The sequence below is a fragment of the Hyla sarda genome, chromosome 5 (genome assembly GCF_029499605.1).
Source record: "Hyla sarda isolate aHylSar1 chromosome 5, aHylSar1.hap1, whole genome shotgun sequence".
NCBI lineage: Eukaryota > Metazoa > Chordata > Amphibia > Anura > Hylidae > Hyla > Hyla sarda.
This window is the reverse complement of record NC_079193.1, coordinates 136,870,516-136,898,390: the sequence shown is the minus strand read 5'-3', so window position 1 is coordinate 136,898,390 and position 27,875 is coordinate 136,870,516. Positions and strand designations below refer to the sequence as shown.

Here is a 27,875-nt window from a genome sequence, read left to right as displayed (position 1 = left end):
GTGCAACGTCCCCACTTTGGCCAAACTGTGTAACTTCCCAGCATTTGGCTTTCCTGACCACCTCCGACGGTCGCAGACAGGCTGATGAATGCAATTTGACAAGGTGGGACTGTAATATACTTGCCTAGCTTGAGCCTCATCGGCTGCTTCCCTCTGCTTCAGGCGCTGTAAGTGTCACTCGGTGTCAAGGGCCACCAATCAGAGAGCAGTGGCACCAGGACAGACATCCCATGTTCTTACAGCCCTGGCTATTTAAAATAGACATCTGCCTATGGCAAATGCCTGGGATTGTTTCTACTAGATCTTTACACATCTATTAGACCTGTTGCCGCATATATTGGACAATCACTTTTTTCAGCTTGATGTAAAAATACCTAAATATAAAATAGTCTGATTAATGTCAGTTTTTCAATGATGCTACTTTAGGGTACGTTCACACGTACGCAGATTTGATGCTCAGGATTTTCTGCTGCAGATTTTAATTTAAACAAAGTGACTTAAAGGGAACAATGAGGAATTCTAATTTTTTGGTCCATATTTCTTTTCAGACTTTTTTTGAAAGGAATTGTCGCTCTGAAGACTGCCCTGCTGATTTGCAACTGAAGGGAAGGTTACTGCTGTCAAGGTGAGTGCCAAAGATTTTCTGGGTTTATTTCTACTAAATAAACAATAGGTTATGTTAAAGGGGTACTCTGACCCTTCTGGCCCTAATACATCTTGTATCTTGATAAGATGTCTGATCGGAGGGGTCCCACCACTGGGGACTCCCACGATCTGTCATTCAGCACCCACCTTTGCGAGCTTTCCGCAGCGCTGGAGGCTCCGAGTGTGCATGTGAGTCCGAGTCTCCAGTGCTGCAGAGAGCTTGCAAATGTGGGTGCTGAATGACAGATGCCAGGGGTCCCCAGCAGCAGGACCCCTGCAATCAGACATCTTATCCCCTATCTTTTGAATAGGGGATAAGATTTATTAGGGCCAGAGTAACTTACACTTGTGTTTTCTACATCAGTCTAAAACATAGATCTGCGTATTTCTCTTACAATTTATGCTAACCTCTGTAATGGAATTCCGTTTGGTCCCATCCAGGTAAACCATGCCCATTTAAGTGGCAAGAACATCACTAAAACCAAAGCAGTTTTAACTTCTTTGCAAAGCATATGTGTGCCATAATTTTATTTGTGTGTGTGTGTGTTGGGGGAGGGGGGGGGCTCCACCTGAAAACTGGCATAACACTATAAATAACTTCTCCTATAGAGATTAAAATTAATGTGAATTGACTGTCAGGCAGTTATAATACTGGCATCATCCATCCCATAATAATTAGGTTTATATTTGTATAGCTGTCAGGACATAGCTAATAGGCTTACACACCTGGCAGAAACACACATGACCCGTAGTCATCCTTAAATTTGTGCTGCATTATATAATATCCAGAAGCTTATGTCAGTGCTCTTTTTTTCTTTTTATGAATTCATTTTAAAGATGGAATATTGCCCCCTAATGGTAGATAGGGGGCACTATTACAGACAGCAATGTATTGAAAGAAGATACTACAACATAAGATACACTGTAAATGATCTGCCAGCTCCTGAAACATTTGTGCCGCGGCAACTTTCCGGGCCTCTGGCGCCATCTTGGGACTCTCTGCACGTGTGCTTGCCTGTTCCGCCATGTTGCTCCTCTGACTGACTTCTGGCAAACTGGGAGGATCCGGCAGCGCTGCTCCTTTTATTCAGGGCTTCGGGAAAATGGCTGCTGGACGGAAGTGCATCAGCGGTGCAGCGCTGACTTCCGCTCCCCCGGCAACAAGTGGCAGATCTTCACAGTTCCACTACGGCATGGATGCAGCAACATGGTTTCCACGCCCAGGGACGGGACGCTGACCAGCGCAGGACATTTTCACGCACTTCTCCAGCACATCTTTAATCCTTCCAGGAACAGGCAATACTTTGCAACGTAACATAGCTTCAGACCTAAACTTGCACATGGATAACACAGTACTTTTCATCACCTCCACCTCTATTTCACAAGCGCCACGAGTAAACCACTTTTCATTTGCAAAGTCCCATACACTTTCTGGCGCAGACTTATATCGCATGGGCATTCGGTTTTTGCAGACAATATTGGACACAGTTCAGACTAGGGGAGGACTTGCGGCATAAGGTACACACCCGTATCTTGTTCGTAGGATGCCAAAAGTTGTGGTAGCGGGGTGTGATGAGGGCAGATGTTGTTATCCTAGGGGCAGATGGCATTAACCCCTTGTATTCATGACGCCAGGGTGCGGTTTAGCCTAAAACCACCGGAAGATATACCACCGGATCCTGGGCTAGGCACGGGGGCAATAAAGACACTGACGCCAAGTTATGGACAACGGCAGCTTTACTGAGGGTAGACAGTTGGTAAAGTCTATACAGTTCAGCAAGGACCCAAAGAGGTGACCAGTGACGCAGAGACCTTAAGGGCTTACTGGGACTTGTAGTAGGACTGGACAATTGAATACATACCACGCTGACTTGACAGATGACAGGGACTGACTTGACTTGACTCATAAAGACTTTTTCTTACTTGAATTGATGGTGGCTGTAGGACTTGACTTTGAGGTCTCCAACACTCTGGACACACACACTAGGCACAACTGCACTGGACCTCAGCAGGAAGCAAGAGCTAAGAGCGAGAAGGTAGCTCACCCAGGGCTTATTTGGGGGAGACTAGCAGGGAGCACAGAGGTCACTCTTGAGATCACCTGGTCACTGGTACCTCCTGGATAACAATCACATGACATAACTCTTAAAGATACAACACATTTTATAATACAATACACTGCAGAACATATGTACAGGGGGAAACAGGTGCAAGGGACCCTGGGGATACTGAAGGAGGCTGCCTGACGGACAGCAAGGGAACGGGGCAACATCTTCCATACTGGGCCACCACATATATATATTCAAACAAACTATTACATCCAATAGGCTATACAAATTGTAGGCAGAAAGAGTGACTACTGGATAGTTATAAGGGTGAAAACTAATAAAAACCTGAGGTACATCCTGAGACATGATGGGGGTGTAATTCAGAATTAGTTATTCAGAAAAATTATTAGCCCAACCTATTTAAAAAATAAAAAAGTGAGTAAGACAAGTATATAGAAATCCTGTTACTGCCTTTATTCTATACACAGAGGGATCAGAATCAGTAAAAATCCCATCTGTCTTCCCTCTTAAGCACTTGGCAGACTCTATCTTTTAGCTACTGATTTCAATTGCTTGGGCAGCCGCCTAGCCCCATGAGGGTTAATGGTATTTTGGAGTCCATATTCCATTGTTTTCAGTGGCAATCCAAACTTTAGCTCACACCTTGAACACCGACTATTGCAGGTTGCAAGCCTTTCTCAAGGTATCAGGTTGCTTCTGAAATTTGGTGGGAGAGAGTCTGATGTATTGATATAGTAAATTAGTGATACACAGAATAAAAAAAAAGAATAAACAAGAAATAAAAAGCTTATGAGCATCAGGGACGACAATTGGGGAGGTATTAGGAGGTAAAGGCAAACGTATAAGGGGATAGGTTGTGGACTGCCACGTGTGTCACATTCAGTTTTAAAAAACATATTTACTCGATAATGTGGTGGGTGATGACTAGTGAAGGGAATGTCAGAAATGTTGTTTTTGTTGGGGTGTAATGGAAGGGGGCAGGGGCGGTAGTAGTATTTTGGATTGTCCATGTTAAGATTCAAAATACAGATCAGACAAGTCAGAGCCAAAGAGCATGGATTGTAAAGATCAGTGAATGTGTTTATGTGTTATAGCCTATCAATGTAGCTCCACTATGGGAAAACCTTTGTAAGTTTATCGGGACTGTTGCTTCTAAAACCCAGTAGTGAACATACAAAAACAGCAGCTCATAACTAGAAGCTTTGTGTAAACATAAGATTTATTCTATTATTGTGAGAGCCTGGTGCACGGTGCCAATTGCAAGTTATTAGCCCACAAATAAGTGTTTATGTACATGGTATTATGAATCATGCGTGTGCAGGGAAATCCATTTTTATAAAGGGCTTTTTTTCCCCATTCAGCAGAGACCATTTTATGACTTAGCAGCTAGTATGGAAGATTTATAGTAGATGCTGGAGCTGGCTGGTATGCTTTGTATTCATTGTGTGAGCTATACATACAACAACGTGCTTCTCAGAGAAGGAAGCGGATATCAGCTCGTTCCCCAGCAAAGTTCTTTCTGAGTGATCGCTTCTATGTGTAGTTTCTTAGTCTGCATTAAGTGAATAGAACAGTCCGTGTTATATTCTGTAGCCATTATTATGACAAGGCATTCATATTTAACCACATTAAAGGGGTACTCCGGTGGAATTTTTTTTTTTAATCAACCAGTGCCAGAAAGTTAAACAGATTTGTAAATTACTTCTATTAAAATGTTTTAATCCTTCCAGTACTTATTAGCTGCTGAATACAACAGAGGAAATCCTTTTCTTTTTGGAACACAGAGCTCTCTGCTGACATCACGATCACAGTGCTCTCTGCTGACATCTCTGTCCATTCTAAGAACTGTCCAGAGTAGGAGAAAATCAGGAGAGAGAGTAGGAGATGTCAGCAGAGAGCACTGTGCTCGTGATGTCAGCAGAGAGCTCTGTGTTCCAAAAAGAAAATAATTTCCTCTGTAGTATTCAGCAGCTAATAAGTACTGAAAGGATTAAGATTTATTTAATAGAAGTAATTTACAAACCTGTTTAGCTTTCTGGCACCAGTTGATTTAAAAAAAAAAAGTTTTCCACCGGAGAACCCCCTTTAACGACGAAGGACGTATATTTACGTCCTCCGCCGGCTCCCGCAATATGCCGCAGCGTTATATGGGGTCGGTGGCCATCAACGGCCGGGACCCGCGGCTAATACAGGACATCACCGATCGCGGTGATGCCCTGTATTAACCCTTCAGACGCGGTGATCAAAGCTGACCGCCTCGTCTGAAGTGAAAGTATCCCGGCTGCTCAGTCAGGCTGTTCGGGACCGCCGTGGTGAAATCGCGGCGTCCCGAACAGCTTACAGTACACAAGGAGGGACCTTACCTGCCTCCTCGGTGTCCGATCGGCGAATGACTGCTCCGTGCCTGAGATCCAGGCAGGAGCAGTCAAGCGCCGATAACACTGATCACAGGCGTTTTAATACACGCCAGTGATCTTTGTAAAAGATCAGTGTGTGCAGTGTTATAGGTCACTATGGGAGCTATAACATTGCAAAAAAAAAGTAAAAAAAGTGTTAATAAAGATAATAAATGTAACCCCTTCCCTAATAAAAGTTTGAATCACCCCCCTTTTCACATAAAAAAAATAAAACATTGTAAATAAAAATAAACATATGTGGTATCGCCACGTGCGTAAATGTTCGAACTATAAAAATATATAATTAATTAAACCGCACGGTCAATGGCGTACACATAAAAAAAATTCCAAAGTTCAAAGCGTATTTTTGGTCACTTTTTATACCATTAAAAATTAATAAAAAGTGATCAAAAAGTCAGATCAAAACAAAAATGGTACCGATATAAACTTCACATCACGACGCAAAAAATGAGCCCTCATACCGCCCTGTATGTGGAAAACAAAAAAAGTTATAGGGGTCAGAAGAAGACATTTTTAAATGTATAAATTTTCCTGCATGTAGTTATGATTTTAAACAAAATTAAACCTGTATAAGTAGGGTATCATTTTAACCGTATGGACCTACAGAATAATGATTAGGTGTAATTTTTACCAAAATATGCACTGCGTAGAAACATAAGCCCCAAAATGGGTTTTTTTCTTCGATTTTGTCGCACAATGATTTTTTGTCCGTTTCGCCGTGGATTTTTGGGTAAAATGACTAATGTCACTGCAAAGTAGAATTGGTGACGCAAAAAATAAGCCATAATATGGATTTTTAGATGGAAAATTTAAAGGGTTATGATTTTTAAAAGGTAAGGAGGAAAAATGAAAATCCAAAAACTGAAAAACCCTGCGTCCTTAAGGGGTTAAGGACTCAGGGCGTACCTGTACGCCCTGTGTCCGGTCTCAGTGTTTAAGACGGGGTCATGCCTTGACCCCGCATCACACCGGGTCGGTCCTGGCTGCTAATGATAGCCAGCACCCTGAGCTAATAGCGCGCGGCCGAGATCGTTGTGCCGCTCACTATTAACCCTTCGGACACGGTGATCAAAGTTGATCACCACGTCCAAAATGAAAGTGAAAGCTTCCCGGCAGCTCAGTCGGGCTGATCAGGACTGTCGCGATAAAATTGCGATGTCCCGATCAGCTAGGACGCGAGCGGAGATCCACTCACCAGTGTTTGTTGCGTCCGATCGGCATTTGATTGCTCCAAGCCTAAGCTACAGGCTTGAGCAATCAACCGAGGTCACCCCGCATCACACCGGGTCGGTCCCGGCTCCTAATGATAGTCGGGACCCTGGGCTAATAGCGCGCGGCACAGATCGTTGTGCCGTGCGCTATTAACCCTTCGGATGCGGCGATCAAAGTTGATTGCCGCATCCAAGATGAAAGTGAAAGCTTCACGGCAGCTCAGTCGGGCTGATTGGGACTTTCGCGATAAAATTGCGATGTCCCGATCAGCTAGGACGCGAGCGGAGATCCCCTCACCTGTCTCTGTCGCCTGAGCTACAGGCTTGAGCAATCAACCCCCTATTACCCTGATCCATGCAAACCTATGGCTTTGCAGGGATCAGGGTAAAAGATCAGTGTGCAGTGTTATAGCCGCCTATGGGAGCTATAACATTGCAAAAAAAAAAAAAAATCTGTAATTTTGTCACTTTTAATATCATAAAAAAATGAATAAAAAACAATCAAAAAGTCAGATTATGCAAAAATGGTACCGATAAAAACTTCAGAACACGGCGCAAAAAATGAGCCCGTAAGTGGAAAAATAAAAAAGTTATAGGGGTCAGAAGATGACAATTTTAAACGTATACATTTTTCTGCATGTAGTTATGATTTTTTTTCAGAAGTACGACAAAATCCAACCTATATAAGTAGGGTATCATTTTAACCGTATGGTCCTACAGAATAAAGATAAGGTATCATTTTTACTGAAAAATGCACTGCGTAGAAACAGAAGCCCCCAAAAGTTACAAAATGGCCTTTTTGTGTTTAATTTTGTCAATTAATCTTTTTTTCCGTTTCGCCGTGGATTTAACATGACTATTGTCACTGCAAAGTAAAATTAGTGGCGCAAAAAATAAGCCATCATATGGAATTTTATGTGCAAAATTGAAAGTTTTATGATTTTTAGAAGGTGATGAGGAAAGAATGAAAATGCAAAAATGGAAAAATGCTGAGTCCTTAAGGGGTGAAAGTTTTATTAGGAATACAACATCCACTTATATTTATATCTATCATAGTTAGGTCTCTTACAGGTTTTTTCCCATGCATTGTTCTGCGAGTGTCTAAAATATGTTACAAGCCCACTCTTCCCATAAATACAACCCAATTTATTTATCATGATTTCCTTCATGTTGTTCCAGAACCTTCAGGGGGTAACACCTGGCTTCTCTACAGTATCCAAAGTGTTGTAAGAAATTATTATCCATTATTATTACATGACAATATTATTTCTACCCTCCCCCCAAAAAAAAACACATTATCAGGCTAAAACAATGAAATGAGAGACAATCATAAAAATAAACTAAAGTTTATTCTCCTCAACTCTGTGTTTAAACTACATAACACATTTATTTATGAGTTCTAGACACAGTGGTAAAGTGGTGTTTTAGACATTCTCCAGGTGTTACATAACAAGATAGCATGGCCTAAATGGGCACTGTCACCAACTTTATTTTTTGATATGTTGTAGTACTTATGTACTACAACATATCTCTAATATACTTTCATTATTTTTTTTTCCATTAAAAAGGTTTAATTTACATTTAAAAACCGGCCACTGAAAAAGGACTGATTTTGGAGTGACAATGAGTCCTTTTTCAGTTAGGCTGCACTCGCTCCCTGCCTGTCAATCAGACAGGCGGGAGCGAGCGCATTGGCTCCCCGGCCACTGGCTGGGTGGCCACTCCTCCCGCACATCGCCGCCGCCTCGTTGCCGCCGCTGTTCCTGCACGCCCGCTGCCGGACTCTGCAGTAACTGCAAGTGTAAAGAGGGAACGGGGTATGCGGGGCGGGGGGGGGGAGGAGGGAACGGGCTAGTGCCGTAGCGGGGGGGCGGGGGGGGGGGAACGGACTAGCAAAAAAAAAAAATAGGATGGTGGGAGCTACCCTTTAACAGGAAATAGTCAAGACAAAATGCTCCAAAATTTACATCAGGTGCAAAGTTGGTATACAAAGTTATTCAAAAAGTAGGAATATGTGACAAATTTTTCAAACAGCGTAAGCCAATGCGATAAACTAGCACATCCGTAGACTGTCTAGTTTAAATGGGTATTCCAGAATTTTTTTTATTTGATTATGCTACAGGGGCTGTAAAGTTAGTGTAGTTCATAATATACAGTGGGGATCAAAAGTTTGGGCACCCCAGGTAAAAATGAATATTAATGGCCATAAAGAAGCCAAGGAAAGATGGAAAAATCTCCAAAAGGCATCAAATTACAGATTAGACATTCTTATAATATGTCAACAAGAGATTGGATTTTATTTTCATCATTTACACTTTCAAAGTAACAGAAAACAAAAAAATTGCGTCTGCAAAAGTTTGGGCACCCTGCTTGTACTGCCCCCGTTGGCAAGTATCACAGCTTGTAAATGCTTTTTTTAGCCAGCCAAGAGTCTTCCAATTCTTTTTTGAGGTAACCCATTCTTCCTTACAAAAGTCTTCCAGTTCTTTGAGATTTCTGGACTGTCTGTCACACACTTCTCTTTTAAGGTCTATCCATAGATTTTCAATTATCTTGAGGTCAGGAGATTGTGAAGGCCTTGGTAAAACCTTCAGTTTACGCCTCTTGATGTAATCCCCCGTGGATTTTGAGGTGCGTTTAGGATCATTATCAATTTGTAGAAGCCATCCTCTCTTTAACTTCAGCTCTTTCACAGATGGCATCAAGTTAGCATCCAAAATTTGTTGAAATTTTATTGAATCCATTTTTCCTTCTACTCGTGAGATGTTCCCTGTGCCACTGGCTGCAATACAACCCCAAAGCATGATTGATCCACCCCCATGCTTAACAGTTGGACAGAGGTTCTTTTCATTAAATTCTGTTCCCCTTCGTCTCCAAGCGTACCTTTGCTCATTCTGGCCAAAAAGTTAAATTTTAACCTCATTGGTCCACAGAACTTGTTTTCAAAATGCATCAGGCTTGTCTATATGTTAATTTGCAAAGTTCAAACACTAATTTTTGTGGTGAGGATGTAGAAGAGGTTTTCTTCTGATGACTCTTCCATGAAGACCAAATTTGTACAAGTATCTCTTTATAGTGGAATAGTGTAACCACAACTCCAGTGTCTGCCAGATCTTTCTGGAGGGATTGTGCAGTCAAACATGGGTTTTGAATTGTTTTTCTCACAATCCTGCGAGCTGTTCTGTCTGATATTTTTCATTGGTCTTCCAGATCTTGCTTTAACTTCCACTGTTCCTGATTACTGCTATTTCTTAATTACATTCCGAACAGAGGATATTGACATCTGAAAACGTTTTACTATCTTCTTATAGCCTTCTCCAGCTTTGTGAGCATCAACTATTTTCAGTTTCAGATTTCTAGACAACTGCTTAGAAGAACCCATGGTGCTGATTGTTGGGGCAAGGTCAGATGAGTCTGGGCATTTAAAACCTTTGAAATTGACATCACCTGGTCTTCCCAGATGATGATTGAGAACAATCCATGACACTGGCAGGTCAAAGGGGGCAGTGCATGCTATAAATTCTGCAGGGTGCCCAAACTTTTGCAGGTGCCATTGTTTTCTGTTATTTTGATAATGTAAATGATGGAAATAAAATCTAACTTTTCTTGACATATTATAAGAATGTCTAATCTTTAATTTGATGCCTTTTGGAGATTGTTCCATAATTTCCTTGGCTTCTTTATGCACATTAATACAAATTTTTACCTGGGGTGTCCAAACTTTTGATCCCCACTGTAGTGTCTGTACCTGTGTGTGTGATGGTGGTCTCGCAATTCTTCTGTGATTTTCGCATCAAATTTTTTTTTAACAACATACAAAATTACTCAGGTCTCGGGTTTTCCAAGGTTGCAGTGCGTCGTGATGTGACATTACTTGTCAGGTTGTGATAGGGAGCCTGTGTGTTTCAATGGGTGGAGTGACTGCTGAAGGCACCCTGGTTAGAAAACACTGGTCTTTTGAATGGAATGCAACTCATTTGTGTTTATATGGGTGGGGTGGCTGATGTCTGGGAGGGAGGAAAGGGACCTCAAACTTACAAGCATGGAACTATGGGATTTATAGTTTGAGAACGTAATCCAAGAGGAAATACCCAGTTCACAAAAACATAGCCACAGCGTTATGGTAATCTCACAACAATTTACACCTTATGGTGGATAACCACTTTAAAGATTAGACAATATTGAAAACTCTGAGTCATTGTGTTTAAATAAAATATCAATAATTTTTTGTTAATATTTGGTAGCAACCAGTCGCTTAGCTGTAGAGGTCGCAAACGTCGCCATAGCGACCAGGCCCCACAGCCAGGGCCCCATAGCCCCTGCAGGCCCCCCTGCCAATACCATTTTTTTCCAGCCACCTCGGAAAAGCCCTCCTGTGTATCGCTATATAATTACACTTTAGCAAGCAAAGCACGCCTCTGCAAGAAAAGCACAGTTTTCTTGCAGAGTTCCCATTAACAGCAGTGAGCTTTGCTAGAAGAGTCAGTACTTGCCGGCAGCTTCTTACCTGTGCTCCGTATGGGGGAAGTGCTCAGGCTACGTATGTCGCTGCGTGGTGACGTCCATCTGGAGCGCTGAGGCTGAACATAAACTTTGATTACTTTACATGTGGGAGAGACTGACTAGAATCTATACCGGAGTCACAGGAGCAAGCCCCTTGTAAGTCACCTCCCTCCCTGGAGCTTGACTTCAGAATCCAGCAAACCCTGGACCCACCTGTCATCACAACCCCCCTCCCCCCCCCCATCCTCCATCGCACTCAGCACTCTGCTCACCCCTGCCCTTCTCTGCTACTGAAAACACAAAACCATTCTTCATAGTGCAGGTAGATAAGGGGGAGGGGCAGGGGGCATGGGGGACTGTACAGTGAATATTAGGGAATAAAAGTGACTAAAGTTCAGGTGGAAAGCATTCTGCCAATAAGACAAATTGATGGGAATGTTTGATGCATGCAGAGCTGGCACATGTTCACTACCTATTTTTTTTTACTTGGCTCCGTATGGAAAGTGGTTCTTCTCTAAGTAACTGGGAGAGTGAGGGACATTTCACATTGAGAATCTGCTTTGCACCAGTCTCCCATTGTTGTCAATGGTATTCTGCTGCTGTATTGTGGCTGTGGAATTTCCTCTGCAGAATTTCCACCAAAAGAATGAACATGTTCATTCTTTCAGTGGAATTCTGTGTGGACTGGATTGCCATTGTGAGGCGCAGAACTGCGCCCCATGCATTTTTACGTCGACCCCTCCCCTCAGCTGTCCGGAGGTTCCCAAACATACAGCGAGGGGAGGGGGAAGGCAGAGGTGGGCAGGAAGCAGTTCTGCACCTCCCTCGCCCCATACACAGCTCCATAGATTCTCAGAGCCCCCTTCCTGGACATAGAGTTTGACAGCTGTGAAAATCTACATCCAGGAGCAGGGCTGTAAAAATCTCTACTTGTGGTGGTGTCACTGAGCCATTGTTCAAATCCAGGTCCAGGGGGCTGTGCACCTCCCTTGGCAGGAGAGGGATTATCACAGCCATGCTCCTGGATGTAAATTTTCATGAACCCTCTTCAGGAAGAGCAAGATTCCCACTGCCCCTGGACATAGATTTTCACAGCTGTAAAACTCTCCGTCAAGGAGCGGGGCTGTGAGAATCTACGTCCTCCTCCTGAGGGAGGGACGAGGGAGGTGCAGAACTGCATCCTGCCCATCTCGGCTTTCCCCTCCCCTTGCTGTATGTTCGGAAATCTCCGCACAGCTGAGGGTAGGGGCCGACATAAATATGCACGTGGCGCAGTTCTGCACCTCACACATCAATGGTGATAGTCCAGGTCAGTGTGATCCTACCACTGCTGAACTGGGAATCCCTACCCAGAATAAATAGAGGAAATTCTCAGTGTGAACATACCCTTAAAGGGTTTTTTGCTTTTACAATGAATGCACCTTAGTCACTAGAGCATTAGTGACACAATAACAAATTATGTGGAGAGATATCCACTGTATATAATGATCTATCTCAGATCCAATATCATGCAGGAGTTAATGAGCATGAACAGTGTGAGACTCTTAAAAAAAAAAGGAATAGACAGTGGTCCAATTCATTTGGATAATAAAAACAGCTTTATTTCATTGGGTTCTTCGCACTCTTGCATTTCAAGCCTAAACCAGGCTCTTCATCAGGCATGAAACATACAGATAAAAAGATGCAATATAAATGCCAATACGAAAGAGTGATTCCGGGTCACTAATGAGTGTGACTGAACTAGAAAAAAAGTATGTTTATCTGTGTGTACCAACACAGTTGCCATATTCATGGCCGTAGATGTTGGCACCCCTGAATTTTTTTCTAGAAAATTAAGTATTTCTCACAGAAAGTAATACATGTTTTGCTAAAAAGGGAGGAAAAAAGCAAATTGGACATAGTGTCACACCAAACTCCAAAAATGGGCTGGACAAAATTATTGGAACTCTTAACTTAATATTTGGTTGCACATCCTTTGGAAAAAATAACTGAAATCAGTCCTATAACCATCAATAAGCTTCCTATAACCATCAATAAGCTTCTCAGCTGGAATGTTGGACCACTCTTCCTTTGTAAACTGCTCCAGATCTCTGTTATTGGAAGGGCACCTTTTCTCAACAGCAATTTTAAGATCTCTCCAAAGAAGTTCAATGGGATTAGGTCTGGACTCATTGCTGGCCACTTCAGAACTCTCCAGCGCTTTGTTGCCAACCATTTCTGGGGGCTTTTTGACGTATGTTTGGGGTCATTGTCCTGCTGGAAGACCCAGCTTTCTGACACTGGACTGTACAGTGCGACCCAAAATCCTCAGATTTCAGGATGCCTTGCACACATTCAAGGCACCCAGTGCCAGAGGCAGCAAAACAACCCCAGAACATCATTGAACCTCCACCATATTTCACTGTAGGTACTGTGTTCTTTTCTTTGTAGGCCTCATTCCGTTTTCGGTAAACAGTAGAATGATGTGCTTTACCAGAAAGCTCTATCTTGGGTCTCATCTGTCCTCAAGACATTTTCCCAGAAGGATTTTGGCTTACTCAAGTTCATTTTGGCTTCTTTATGTCTCTGTGTCAGCAGTGGAGTCCTTTTGGGTCTCCTGCCATAGTGTTTTATTTCATTTAAATGTCGACGGATAGTTTGTGCTGACACTGATGCTCCCTGAGCCTGCAGGACAGCTTGATTATCTTTGGAACTTGTTTGGGGCTGCTTATCCACCATCCGGACTATCCTGCGTTGACACCTTTCATCAGTTTTTCTCCTCCGTCCACGCCCAGGGAGATTAGCTACAGTGCCATGGGTTGCAAACTTCTTGATAATGTTGCGCACTGTGGACAAAGGCAAATCTAGATCTCTGGTGACTTGTAACCTTGAGATTGTTGATATTTTTCAAAAATTTTGGTTCTCAAGTCCTCAGACAGTTCTCTTCTCCTCTTTCTGATGTCCATGCTTAGTGTGTGTCACACACAGACACACAATGCAAAGACTAAGTGAACTTCTCTCCTTTTTATCTGTTTCCAGGTGTAATTTTTATATTGCCCACACCTGTTACTTGCCCCAGGTGAGTTTAAAGGAGCATCACATGCTTGAAACAATCTTATTTTTCCACAGTTTTGAAAGGGTGGCAATAATTTTGTCCAGCCCATTTTTGGAGTTTGGTGGGATATTATGTCCAATTTCCTTTTTTTTCCTCCCTTTTTTGGTTTAGTTTCAATACACACAAAGGAAATAAACATGTGTATAGCAAAACATGTGTTACTGCAATCCTTTTCTGTGAGAAATACTTCATTTTCTAGAAAAATTTCAGGGGTGCCAACATTTACTGCCATGACTGTATGATGGTCATGAATTTTATTCTGGTATTACCGTATTTATCGGGTTATACCATGCACCGGCCTATAACACGCACCCTCATTTTTCAAAGGATATTTGGGTCAAAAAAGTTCTTTACCCAAATATCCTTGGTAAATGAGGGTGCGTGTGTGTGTGTGCGGGTATACCCTGATAAACTGTTTCTGGCCCCAAAGAAGCCGCTGCAGTTCAATGATTTAAAGCGGGCGCTTTAAATCAATGAACTGCAGCGGCTTTTGCTGGGCCAGAGACGGCCGTCGCTGCCCGCTTCTCTGCCCCTGCCTATCCTGGGGTCCAGAGACCGCCACCGCCACTGCCCCATTACCTCCCCCATCCCCGGTTTTATAATTACCTGTTCCCGGGGTCCACTCGTCATTGCTCAGCACAGCGCATAGCAACAAAGCAGGACACCGTTGGAGCCAGAAGCAGTGTGGACCCCGGAAACAGGCATGCCTGATGAAGTGGGTAACCGTGAAACGCGTTGCATTGTGGCAATAAACCTTTTAAGCTCTTACCTGGTCTCAGCGCTCCTATACATCCTGCCCTCTTGTTTGGAGATTTTCTGCTTTTATTGTGATTTTATTCCAGCGGGAAGAAGCTGCAGAAACACTTTGATGATACGCTCTGATCCATTGTTGTACTTGGTTGTAGTACAACTTCATGTGGTAAGCACAGTTCACACATAGCGTTACCGATTGTACTCTGGTGTTACACTACGGAGCCAATCCGTTTGTGCTTTTTTATTTCAGTTTGGTACATATGGTGGAAGAGGGTAGTAGGCACTCATACTTATATTTCCCCATATAATAGTAACCCCCTCAATACTGTCCCCATATGGTATATGGGGACAGTATGGTGGTCTACTGTTATATTGGGAAGCATATGGGCCTACTACTATATGTGCGCAGTATGGGTGCCTGATGCTATATGGGGGGCATAGTCAGAGGGTACAATGTGTGGCAGGATTATATTCAGATGTATGTAATAGTATGTCACTGATGTCTTTGTGCGAGAAAAGGGGGTCATCAGGGGGTAGAGGGGCCCAGGGCAATTTTTTGCAACGGGGCCCTGTGGTTTCTAGCTATGACCCTGGTTGCAACATCCAAATATACATATGGAGATGTTGTACTATGCCTTATGCACATCTACATTATGGTTTTGTTTTCTGGCATTTTACTGGACAAAATAGCACTGCATATTATTTTGCCTGGTATACTTGACTGAATCTACAACAGTTGTTTCTAGTAGATGTCAACACAATACCCATGTACTGTGCTGTATTAATATAAAGGCAATACAGGGCTTCACCCCAACAACCTACATTTTTTGTCTTTGTCATTCCTAGATAGGATTACATAAACATGATTATAACAGTGGCATAAAGCCAACACCTGCTAGAAATAATTGAGACACTAGCTTCTCTCCCATTAACAGCTCCATCAACTTTTAGCTGTTATTTGCTACCCTAATGACAGTGACATGTATACACTTATACACCTCTATATTGCTGGCTGTGCTATATATAAAAATCATTGGCAACCACTACCTCCGCCACTACCCCCCCCCCCCCCCCCCCAACCACCACACACACATACACATTCTCGGATATATAGTATATTGTTAGTTTATTCTTCGGATAAGCCATGTGTGATTTCTGGGGTGCATAGAAAAGAGTGGTATTGCCTCAATCTATATTTGCGTGCCAGGTATCCCAGGTCATTGTTATATATGACAGGACTAGTTACAACATGTTGTCTTCCCCTGTCTTTTAATTTTTAGATGGTTTCTGATAGTGGGTGAGTTTCTGCTAGAGTAATGGTCTCTGCTGGAGCCTTGTTGTGCTTGGTTTTGGGTCAAGCATTAAGGGTATGTTCACATAAAGCATTTAAGGTGTGATTTTACATGTAAACATACTTTAAGTCTATGTAAGGGCCCAGCTACTCGCCTAGAGTGCTGGATATACAAATTAGTTTAGTCTCAGTTGCCTTGTTGTCTGTGTTTTTCAAGTCTGCCTATGTGTTTTAGGCATTTGGGGAGTTTCTCTGGTGTTCTTAATTGAGTTCTCTATTGAATTTTTGTTCCTGTCATTGTCAGATATTTCCTCAGTCTGTGTTGTTTTTTTTATGTGTTTATTGTTGCTCTTATCTGAGTCTTTCTACAAGACAACTACTACTTCCTGCAGGACTACTACCTCCATTGGTCACTTAAATCTCTAGTGAGTTGCCATTGTTGTCGTTTTTGAAATTTGATATGACCATGTATAATATTCTTGCATGACTGGTGATGGGGCTCATTGTTTTATTCTACCATAAGTCCTGGGGGTATCTGAGGGCCAGGAACTATTGTTAGGAATCATAAAAGCAACTGGTTCTGCAGTCTAGTAATCCTTTAGCTATGTCACACTCATCCCCAGGCAAAAAAGAAAAAAGCAATTAGAATGAATAGTAAACCAATTGTAAAGTCAAAATGATTAACATGAAAATAGAAGGTAAAAATATAAAAAATTATTTAAAATTTAAAGGGATGAATCTGAATGAATCCGCATGTATCTGAATGTAAGGAGCTATATATTTTTTGCATCTCAGACTGCAAATCCACACCTTAGATTTCTGCCAGGAATTATGATTCAAATCCACAACAAATTTTAGGAATAATTCATTGTGTGAATGCGCCCAAACAGGTAAAAATGATTTCATCCTGTAATTCAAGTCACTTGACATAGCTTTGGATAGGATAGTACAATGGAAATTGTAGTATAGCCATGGCCTCCTTTAAGTCATTATAAAGTGAATATATCTGTTACTTTTGTGTCTGCAGCTATGACTCCACAACAGAATACCTGGCGTTGGGAGCCGTAAAGAATATTTCACTTAACATCTCTATCTCCAACAAAGGGGATGACGCTTACGACACCAATGTTTTCTTCAACTTTTCAAGGGAGCTATACTTTATTAAAATGTGGCAGGAGGTAAGTTTCTAAAGTTTAATATACAGCTCTGAATGACTGCAAAGATCTGGATTCAAACAAATATTAGTCTTGTTTGAGAAATTAACTCCGGCTCTAACATCATGCTGGTATGCTGAATAGCTCAGAGGTCATCGAAACGGCTTTTCATCTCATAGGGATTTAAGTGCTGAAACATTCTATAAAACATAGTTAAGGTATGATGGAGATAAGATCTCCTCACGGGTACATAATGACTCGGCTTGTGAGCACTGTTATTAAGTGATGGCAGCAAGAAATTATTTTTGACCTTCTTATCTTGGACTCCCGCTAATAAAGAAATAAAATACGCCGTGTGGGGAGCTGTATGCAGAGATGTCTGTTAAAAGGATACTCCCCTGGAAAACATTTTTTTTTTATATCAACTAGTGCTAGAAAGTTAAACAGATTTGTAAATTACTTCTATTTTAAAATCTTAATCCTTCCAGTACTTATTAGCTGCTGTATGCTCCAGAGGAAGTTATTTTCTTTTTGAATTTCCTTTCTGTCTGACACAGTGCTCTCTACTGACACCTCTGTCCATTTTAGGAACTGTCCAAAGCAGGATAGGTTTGCTATGGGGATTTGCTCCTACTCTGGACAGTTCCTAAAATGGACAGAGGTGTCAACAGCGAGCACTGTGTTCAGACAGAAAGGAAATCCAAAAAGAAAAAGAACTTCCTCTGCAGCATACAGCAGCTGATAAGTACTGGAAGGTTAAGATTTTAAGATAGAAATAATTTCCAAATCTGTTCATCTTTCTGGCACCAGTTGATTGTAAAAAATTGTTTTCCAGTGGAGTACCCCTTTAAGCACAAGTTTCAAGGTAAATCGAAGCTTTCTACATTTACTTCCATTTTATGTTTCATCCTGGAATTGGGTTAGCAAGAAAAAAATGTGATGATGTCGTCCCATGGTACTGCTGAATTTTTTATTGATATTGATTTCCATCGAGCACTATCTGAATAAAAGAGATGAGTTCATATAGATTCTCTCTAAGGCATGCCTATGTAAGAATGCATTGTTTCTGATCAGGTTCATCCAATAACTTGAGTGTCACGTGTAGTTGTAATCCTATTGAGTATCTCACTAAGTAGAACTCTATGCAAATGCTATGAACAATTAGAAAATAGGAAATATTACCAGAGTCCTTACAAGTCATAAAACACAAGATTTCTCAAAGTGTTTTATGAATATTACACAATGTCCTTGGATCAGTCTCCCAGAAAGACAACACATTGCTATTTATTATTATTCTGACCACAATTCCCTTCACAGTCCAGACAAAAAGTAGCTGATTCTGGGTCCTACTTAAGTCTACAAATAATACTATGGCTTTTCTTTTTATCATAGAAGTATCCATTCAAAGTTGCGCTCTCCCATTAATTTGGAGTTAGGCCGAGAACAGGAATTTAGCTTACCCTTGTCTGTTCTAGAATACAACTTGCATACTGGTCTCCTTCATTTGCATTGACAACTTCTTGGACCACATATTGTAAGTTCCGAAACACTTGTTATGATCTCCAGACCTTTTATCTATTTAACTTGTCATGAAGTAATTAGGTAACAGGCCATACTGGGGCATGCGAGTCCATAAATATATGTATATACACCATGGCCCTCATTTACTTAGAAAATCGGGTTGTAAGTCTATGTTGCTTTCTTACCCGACTGCTTTTTTCCCCTGGTATTTATTATTATGTCGCATCTTGTTTGTCGCACGTGCGTTTTGTTGGTTTTGGTTTCCAACTCCTCTGAGCTGTCGGGAAAAAATCCACAACAATTCAACAAATTCGGGTTGGAAACCTTTATAAATACGTGGGAAAGCTCAGAAATGTCGGGTTACGCCCCTTTTTCGGGTTTGGGAGAATCCACATCGGGTCCGTCGGGAAAAAATGTCGCATCGTGTCGCAGACTGGTGCACGATGTCTGCGACATGGCGCAGACAAAGATGCGACAAAAAAACCTGACAAAAGAAGTCGGGTTTAGAATAGTAAATGAGGGCCCGTGTCTACCCTCCTGACTCACACTGCCTGTCTGTTTTGTGAGCAGATTCTCTAGTGTAGCCTATGAGATTCAGCATGACACTTCTCTTCTGTGTATAAGAGCTGACAGGGATAAAGCCTTCACAAGGTGACAGGATGAAGATGAATCTCATATGATATTCAATAGTTTGAGTTAGGAAACAGAAATCATATGTCACTAATCTGTCACTTGTTGCAAGTGCAGTGATGAGACTCTACAAAGTTTGGAGGCCAAGTCCACACTTTGAGCTCTTTGTCATGCTCCTTAATCTATTCCTGAACAATTTTTTGCAGTGGAGTAGGGTGAACTATCCAGTGGAAAACATTATTTTGTTTTAATCAACTGGTGCCAGAAAGTGAAAAAGATATGTAAATTACTTATATTTAAAAATCTTAATTCTTCCAGTATTTATCAGCTGCTGTATGCTACACAGGAAATTCTTTTCTTTTTGTATTTTCTTTCTGTCTGACAACTCTGTCCATGTCAGGAACTGTCCAGAGCAGGAGCAAATTCCCATAGCAAACCTGTCTTGCTCTGGATAGTTCCTAACATGGACAGAGGTATCAGCAGAGAGCACTGTGGCCAGACTGAAAAGAAATTCAAAAAGAAAGGAACTTCCTATGTAGCATACAGTAGCTGATAAGTACTGGATTTTTAAATAGAAGTAATTACAAATCTGTTTAACTTTCTGGCACCAGTTGATTTAAACCCCTTTAAGGAATAACACCTAGATGAATGTGAAAGCCTTTTTCTAGCAGAATACTGCCCAGAGAATCACACTACCTCTGTGGGCTTTCCTTCCTCCTAAAGAATTTTCTGGTTGTATCTCTTCTCCAGTACTGTAAGCGATGCACATACATCCAAATTATGTAAAAGAAAACATAATTCACCAGAATAGCACATTTTGTTTGGTTGCTGCAGTTCTCTTTGCTGTTGGTTATCCTTTGGACAGGGTTTTTGTAGGAGCACCACTCAGCAACTGTTTTGGACTTTTTTCTTTTTTGAAGTTCTGCTTTTCTGTAAATTGGATGTATTCACTGACTGCTTCATTTGGTACACCTGTTCAGTTGTTTGTTAACATCCATAACTTATCAGCCAATCACATGGCAGTAACTCAATGCATTTAGACATGTAGATGTCATCAAGACAACTTGCTGAAGTTTAAACTCAGCATCAGAATGGAGAAGAAAGGGTGTTTAAGTGACTTTGAGGCATGGTTGTTTGTGCCAGACGGGCTGGTCTGAATATTTCACAAACTGTTAAACTACTAAGGAGTTTACACACAACCATCTCCAGGGTTTAGAGAATGATCCTAAAAAGTCGAAAATATGCAGTAAGCAGCATTTATATGGACAAAATGCCTTGTTGATTTAAGAGGTCAGAGCAGAATAGGCTGACTGGTTTGAGGTGACAGAAAGGCAACGTGGCCACTTGTTATAATAAAGGTATGCAGAATACCATCTCTGAATCAACAACACATTGAACCTTAAAGCAGATGGGCTACAGCAGCAAAAGACCACATCGGGTGCCACTTGGGTCAGCTGCGAACAGGAAGTTGAGGCTACAATTTGCACAGGCTCGCCGACATTTAACAATGGAAGAATGTTGCCTGGTCTGATGAGTCTTCATTCCAGCTGTGACATTCAGATGGCAGGATCAAGAGTCAGAATTTGACTTAACAACATATAATTTATCCATTCTGGCTTGTATCAATGGTTCAGGCTGGTGGTGGGGTAATGGTGATGGGGAAATTGGCTTGGTGCACTTTGGGAACCTAAGTACGCGACTGCCTACCTGAGTATTGCTGCTGAGCATGCCCATCCTTCAATAGCCACAGTATACCCATCTTCTGATAGCAGGCAAATGCACCATGGCACAAAACTCACATTGTCTCAATCTGGTTTCTTGAACATGACAATGAGTTAACTGTACTCCAATAGCCTTCATAGTTACCAGATCTCAATCCAATAGAGCATCTTTGGGATATGGTGGAGCGGGAGATACACATTATGAATGTGCAGCTGACAGATCTGCAGCAACTGAGTATTGCCATCATGTGCATATGAAGCAATATATCTGGAATGTTTCCAGTACGTTGTAGAAAGTATGTCATGAATAATGAAGGCAGTTCTGAGGGCAAAGGGGGATTCAACCTTGTACTAGTGAGGTGTATATAGTAAAGTTGCCATGCAGTTTGTGTGTATGTGTGTTCCTGCAAGACTTGAGCCCTGTGTGTGTGTGTGCATATATTCACACACACATATATATATATATATATATATATATATATATATATATTGTAATTCTGCTAAAGTTTGAATTTGCAGATTCAGGATTCAACTTCTGAATGCTCTTTTCCATTGCCTGCATAGGTCATTAAGAAGCAGACGGCCCGTGCCAACTCTGAATAGCTTATTCTTTAAAATGTAAGGTACCGGCCAAAGGATTATTTGTCTAGTAACTTGAATCAAGACGCTTGCTCCATTGCTTAAAATTTACTCTATACTTTATTCTGTGAATTATTATGGCCAGCATCCATTCAGAGCAACTAAGAAGGTGCTGCCTGGAGTTTTAACTAAATAATTACTATTATTTAACTGTACTGCTAATTAGATCACTTCCATAACAGTTCCTGTGTTCTGCATAGCCTTAAAAGAATACTTCAGGTGGGAAAAAAATATTATAACAACACTAGATATCCTCTTGGTATCACAATCAAAAAATGTTAAAAATGTTGCCATACCCTTATTGCAGGCAAAAAGGTTCAAGCCACAGTGGGACGGTTTCTCAGTGTGAAAAGCTTGTGAATTTATTTCCCTGTCAAACTGCAACACTTTTTGTTGCATGAGCTTAACCACTTAAGGACCAAGGGCGAGCGGCAGGGACCGGACCAGGATGCCTGCTGAAATCATTCAGCAGGCATCCCGTAAAAACACCCCCATGTCGACAATTGCCGGTCAATTCAAAACGGCGATCTGTAGCGATTCCGGGTCATACGGGTCTCCGGTGACCCAGAAAATAATGTCTTGGACAGTGACCCAGAAAATAATGTCTTGGACAGCCCAGATCCCCCTGAAGGGATAGTAGTGAGGTGGCAGGAGTGCCACTCCTCCTATCTTTGCTATTGGTCGGTCAGAAGCGAACGACCAATAGCAGTTCGGGGATGGGGGGTTAAAGTTCAGTTCCCCCGCTCTGCTCACCCATGGTAGTCCAGGCAGAACAAGGGAACTGTGCTGGGAGCGGCGCCGGAGGTCCCTTACCAGCGACGATCCTACTCTCTGCGGCAGTGATCCTCCTTTCTGCGGCGATCCTCTGTGTGAGGTGGCTGCGATGATCCTTCAACTGTCAGGTGAGTTGTTGCCTCCAAAACGGAGCCTCCAGCTGTAGCTATGCAAGATTTTGGAGGGCCACGGTTTAGAAATCACTGCACAGTGATCTCTAAACTGTGGCCCTCTAGACCTTGCAAAACTACATCTCCCAGCATGCCCACACAGCAGTTTGCTGTCTGGGCATGCTGGGATTTGTAGTTCTGCAACATCTGGAGGGCCACAGTTTGGAGATCACAGTCCGGTGGTTTCTAAACCGTGGCCCTCCAAATCTTGCAAAGCTACAACTCCCAGCATGCACAAACAGCCTACGCCTGTCTTGGCATGCTGGGAATTGTAGTTGCGTTCCTCCAGCTGCCTCCAGCATAATTACATCTCCCAACATGCCCTTTGGCAATCAGTACATGCTGGGAGTTGTAGTTTTGCAACAGCTGGAAGCACACTGGTTGGAAAATACTGAGTTAGGTAACAGAACCTTACTCAAGGTTTTCCAATAAGTGTGCCTCCAGCAGTCAGTGCAAGGTGGGAGTTGTAGTTTTGCAACAGCAGGATATATACCCCCTACATATACACTACATATACACCCCCTTAAACTGTCCCCCCCTTCCCTCCCAATAAAAATTTTAAACATCTCGTACGGCAGTGTTTCCAAAACGGAGCCTCCAGCTGTTGCAAAACAACAACTCCCAGCATTTCCGGACAGCCACTGACTGTCCAGGCATGCTGGGAGTTTAGCAACAGCTGGAGGCACCCTGTTTGAGAATCACTGGCGTAGAATATTTTTGGTAGCGGAGGCAATCCCTAATTTTGTCCTCAAATGTGCATGGTGCTCTCTCACTTCGGAGTCCTGTCATATTTCAAGGAAACAGTTTAGGGCCACATATGGGTATTTCCATACTCAGGAGAAATTGTATTTCAAATTTTGGGGGGATTTTTCTCCTTTTACTCCTTATGAAAAGGTAAAGTTGGGGGCTGCACCAGCATGTTAGTGTAAAAAAAATTTATTTTTAAAAATTATGGTGTTGCCCCATACTTTTCATTTTCTCAAGAGGTAAAAGGAGAAAAAGACCGACAAAATTTCGAATGCAATTTCTTCAAAGTATGGAAATACCCCATATGTGGGTGTAAAATGCTCTGCGGATGAACTACATGGCTCAGGAGTGAGAGAGCGCCATGAACCATGTAAATTGATGATTTGCACAGAGGTGGCTGATAGTTACAGCGGTGCTGACATGAATTCAAAAAAAAAAAAATACCCACATGTGACCCCAGTTTGGAAACTACACCCCTCACAGAATGTAACAAGTGATATAGTGAGCCTTAACACCCCACAGGTCTTTGACAAATTACCGTTAAAGTTGGACATGAAAATTAAAAATGTGTTGTTTTTTTCCTTGAAATGCTAGTGTTACCCCAATTTTTTGATTTTCACAAGGGGTAACAGGAAAAATGCCCCCCAAATTTGTAACAACATTTCTTCTGAGTAAGGAAATACCCCTATGTGGATGTAAAGTGCTTTGCGGGAGAACTACAATTCAGAAGAGAAGGCGTGCCATCAGCCTTTTTGAGAGAGAATTAGGCTGGAATTGAAGGCCATGTGTGTTTACAAAGCTCCCATGGTGCCAGAACAATGGACCCCCCCCCCCCACATGTGACCCCATTTTGGAAACTATTCCCCTCATGGAATGTAATATGGGGTACAGTGAGCATTTACACCCCACAGGTGTCTGACAGATTCTTTAAACAGTTGTCCGTAAAAATAAAAAATGTAATTTTTCATTTGCACAGCCCACTGTTCCAAAGATCTGTCAAATTCCAGTGGGGTGTAAATGCTCACTGCATCCCTTATAAAATTCTGTGAGGGGTGTAGTTTCCAAAATGGGTTCACATGTGGGGGGGGGGGGGGGGTTCCACTGTTTTGGCACCATGGGGGGCTTTGTAAATGCACATGGCCCCCGAAAACCATTCCAACCAAATTCTCTCTCCAAAAGCTCAATGGTGCTCCTTCTCTTCTGAGCATTGTAGTTCGCCCGCAGAGCACTTAACATTAACATATGGGCTTACAAATTTTGGGGGGCTTTTTCTCGTATTTCCCCTTGTGAAAATAAAAAATTAGCGGTAACACCAGCATTTTATTGAAAAAAATTTTATTTTCATTTTCACGTCCCAACTTAACGAACGTTCGTCAATCACATGTTAAGGCTCACTGTACCGCTTGTTACGTTCCTTGAGGAGTGTAGTTTCCCAAATAGTATGCCAGGTGTTTTTTTTTTTTTAATGTTCTTCAATGATTCTGGCATCATGGGCGCTTCCTAAATGGGATATGCCCCCCAAAAACCATTTCAGCAAAATTCGCTCTCCAAAATGCCATTGTCGCTCCTTCCCTTCTGAGCCCTCTAGTGCACCCACAGAGCACTTTACATCCACATATGAGGTATTTCCTTACTCGAGAGAAAAATGAATTACAAGTTTTGGGGGGCCTTTTTACCTTTTACCCCTTGTAAAAATGAAAAAAAAATGTGGCTACATTAACATTAAAATCGAGATTTAGATTTTTGAATGTCATTTTGAATACATTGAGGGGTGCAGTTTTCATAATGCGGTCCATTGTAGGGGATTTCTAAACATAAAAACCCTCAAATTCACTTCTAAACTTAACTAGTCCCTGAAAAATTAAGATTTTGAAATTTTTGTGGAAAACTGGAAAATTGCCTCTATACTTTGAAGCCCTCTGATGTCTTCAAAAAGTAAAAACATGTCAACTTTATGATGCAAACATAAAGAAGACATATTGTATATGTGAATCAATATGTAATTTATTTGACATGTCCTCTTTCCTTACAAGCAGATTGCTTCAAAGTCAGAAAAATGCTAAATTTTCAAATTTTCAGAGTATCAACATAAACCCCTTAAGGACACAGCCCATTATGACCTTAAAGGACATCTGCAGCGTTACAAACACTTATCCCCGTCTCCTCCCCGTCCCCATACAGTCCTATGCGGGATGCGGGGAGGCACGAATGCTGCCTCCCCGCCTCTCCCATAGAGATGTATGGAGAAGGCGTGCCGGCCGCAACGTCATGCTTCGGCTGGCACGCCCCCTGCACGGGAGAGCCGTGGCCCCATACAGGAGATCACAGGGGGTCCCAGCGTTCGGACCCCCCGCGATCAAACACTTATCACCTATCTTGAGGATAGGGGATAAGTGTTTGTAACGCTGCAGATGTCCTTTAAGGTCATAATGGGCTGTGTCCTTAAGGGGTCAAAGACACTGCTCCAGGCAGTCAAGTACTTTTTGATGTCTGATCTTGTTCTCAATTTCTCTGCTTTGTTGTGCAACAAAGAAGAAAACTCTTTCTGCAAACAAATTATTTTATATGTAGGTTTATTAAAGCCAAAAACCCAAGGATTACTATTCCTAAAGGGAACCAATCATCATATTTTACCCTATATAACGCTTGGCAAAGTGTTATATAGGGTAAAATCTTTATCCTCACCATCCCCGTAGGACGTTTCTGCCCCCAGGGATGATGAGGATATTAACTTATAAACTAGTCACCGCCACACCCGTAAGTAGTCCCCTGTGCGGGGAGCTCCTCTCAGCTAGTCCCCTTCTTCGGCCGGCACTGATGCCCCCTCCGCTTGATTGATTGGACGAAGAAAGGGACTAGGTGAGAGAAGCTCTCAGCCTAGGGGACTACTTACGGGCACGGTGGTGACTAGTTTATAAGTTCATATCCTCACCATCCCTGGGGGTAAGAGCGTCCCCCGCGGATGGTGAGGATAAAGATTTTACCCGATATAACACTTTGCCAAGCGGTATATAGGGTAAAACCTGATGATTGGTTCCCTTTAAAGGACATCTGTACTGCATGAATTTTACATACTCCTGTGCCCGGGCTGCAAAAATAAACAAAATAAACTTTAACTCACCTCCCTACGTTTCCCCGGTACTCCGGTAGCGGCCTCATGGTCCTCCGCTGCGTTCCTTTTGCTGCTTTCTGGGGACGGTAACGTCACAGAGCCATCAGCGTATCACCTCCTTACATGACAGTGTGCTCAGCCTATCAATGGCTCTGTGACCTTACTGTCCCGCAGCAAGAGGATCGCAGTGGAGTACCGTGAGGCCGATATCGGAGCAACGGGGGAACGTAGGAATGGGAGTACAAACTATAATCCAGAGAGTGGCAAAAGAAAACCATGTTTTCTTTACATTTCCTGTAAAGGTCTTTTATAAACATTGTTTTTCTTGCTTTGTACTTATATTATAGTGCAAAAAATTTTCTCCATAGGTCTTTGTTAAATATTTTGCTTGGTTTCCCCTCTACAGCCTCTGCAGCTTGCTGTATGAGCTCTATTCTTATCTACACTTGTACACAGTCCATGTGATTCTTTCCTTCAGACTGTCTTGTGTGCTCTACTCTCTTTCTCTATTCCATGTGTTCTCTAGCCACCAACCCCTCCACACTTTAATCTGTTATTTATCTCATTCCCCTTCCCTGTTACTGTCTCTATTATTAAAAACCAGTGCATAAGTGTCCATAGCTAGCAAGACCTTTACCCCACTGAAACAATAAGATAATGAATGGCCTTAACTGGATGTACACTTACACAACTACAGTATCTCTGTCAACAGCCCCATACAATTGTACACTCAGGTCGGCTGAGTTAGCATTTGTTGTGAAAGGGGAAAGGGGATCATTGTGGCAGATCTCTCCTGAGAACATAAGCAAGAACAAGTGTATGAACACCTTTAGGCTGCAGTGGAGTCAGCAGTGGGGGCAACTGATGGAGCAAGTGATCACTCTGGCGGCTGGTCCCACAAAAGCCAATATTCAGGAGATTAAGATCTCAGCATTGCCTGAGTTTCTTGGTATTAACTTTTTGTTTTATTCACACCTGTATATCCATACTAAACTATGTTTATACAGAGCAAATAAAGGCAGCCTGCTTTGCCAAAATGTTGTGCTTTATTATGGATATTAAGGTATTATAGGTATTACAAAGACAGCAAGCCTATACTAAGAAACTGCTATGATGCTGTGATCATACCACAGTTCCCATGGGTATCTGAAAAGGTTAGCGGTAACCTGAATGCAAAATAGTTCAAATTAAATATAACAGAATTTTGGTTCGGTTTACACAAAAATATAAATAAATTAAAAAAAATGGCGTACATGCCTTGCCCCCAGATTTTATGTTTTTTGGTCACTTGTTTGGTCACATGTTTTTCACTGAATAGTTTTTAATGTGTCTAGAAAGGGGTGTGACATAAAAAACAAGAGTTCTTAAGCGCAACATTTTTTGCAAAATACTGGTCTAAAGTTAGTTAACCATGCTACAAGAAA

The 27,875-nt window shown here is 42.0% G+C and overlaps 1 protein-coding gene across 2 annotated transcripts in view; it reads left to right on the top strand.

The window, feature by feature from the left end:
- Positions 1–27,875, top strand: part of ITGA9 (integrin subunit alpha 9) — a 519,026-nt gene that overhangs the window by 285,727 nt on the left and 205,424 nt on the right. For both annotated transcript variants that reach the window (XM_056520347.1, XM_056520346.1), the window contains 2 exons: positions 549–625; positions 17,011–17,161. In XM_056520347.1, coding sequence (XP_056376322.1) covers positions 549–625; positions 17,011–17,161 — 228 coding nt within the window. The remainder of the gene's footprint in view (positions 1–548; positions 626–17,010; positions 17,162–27,875) is intronic.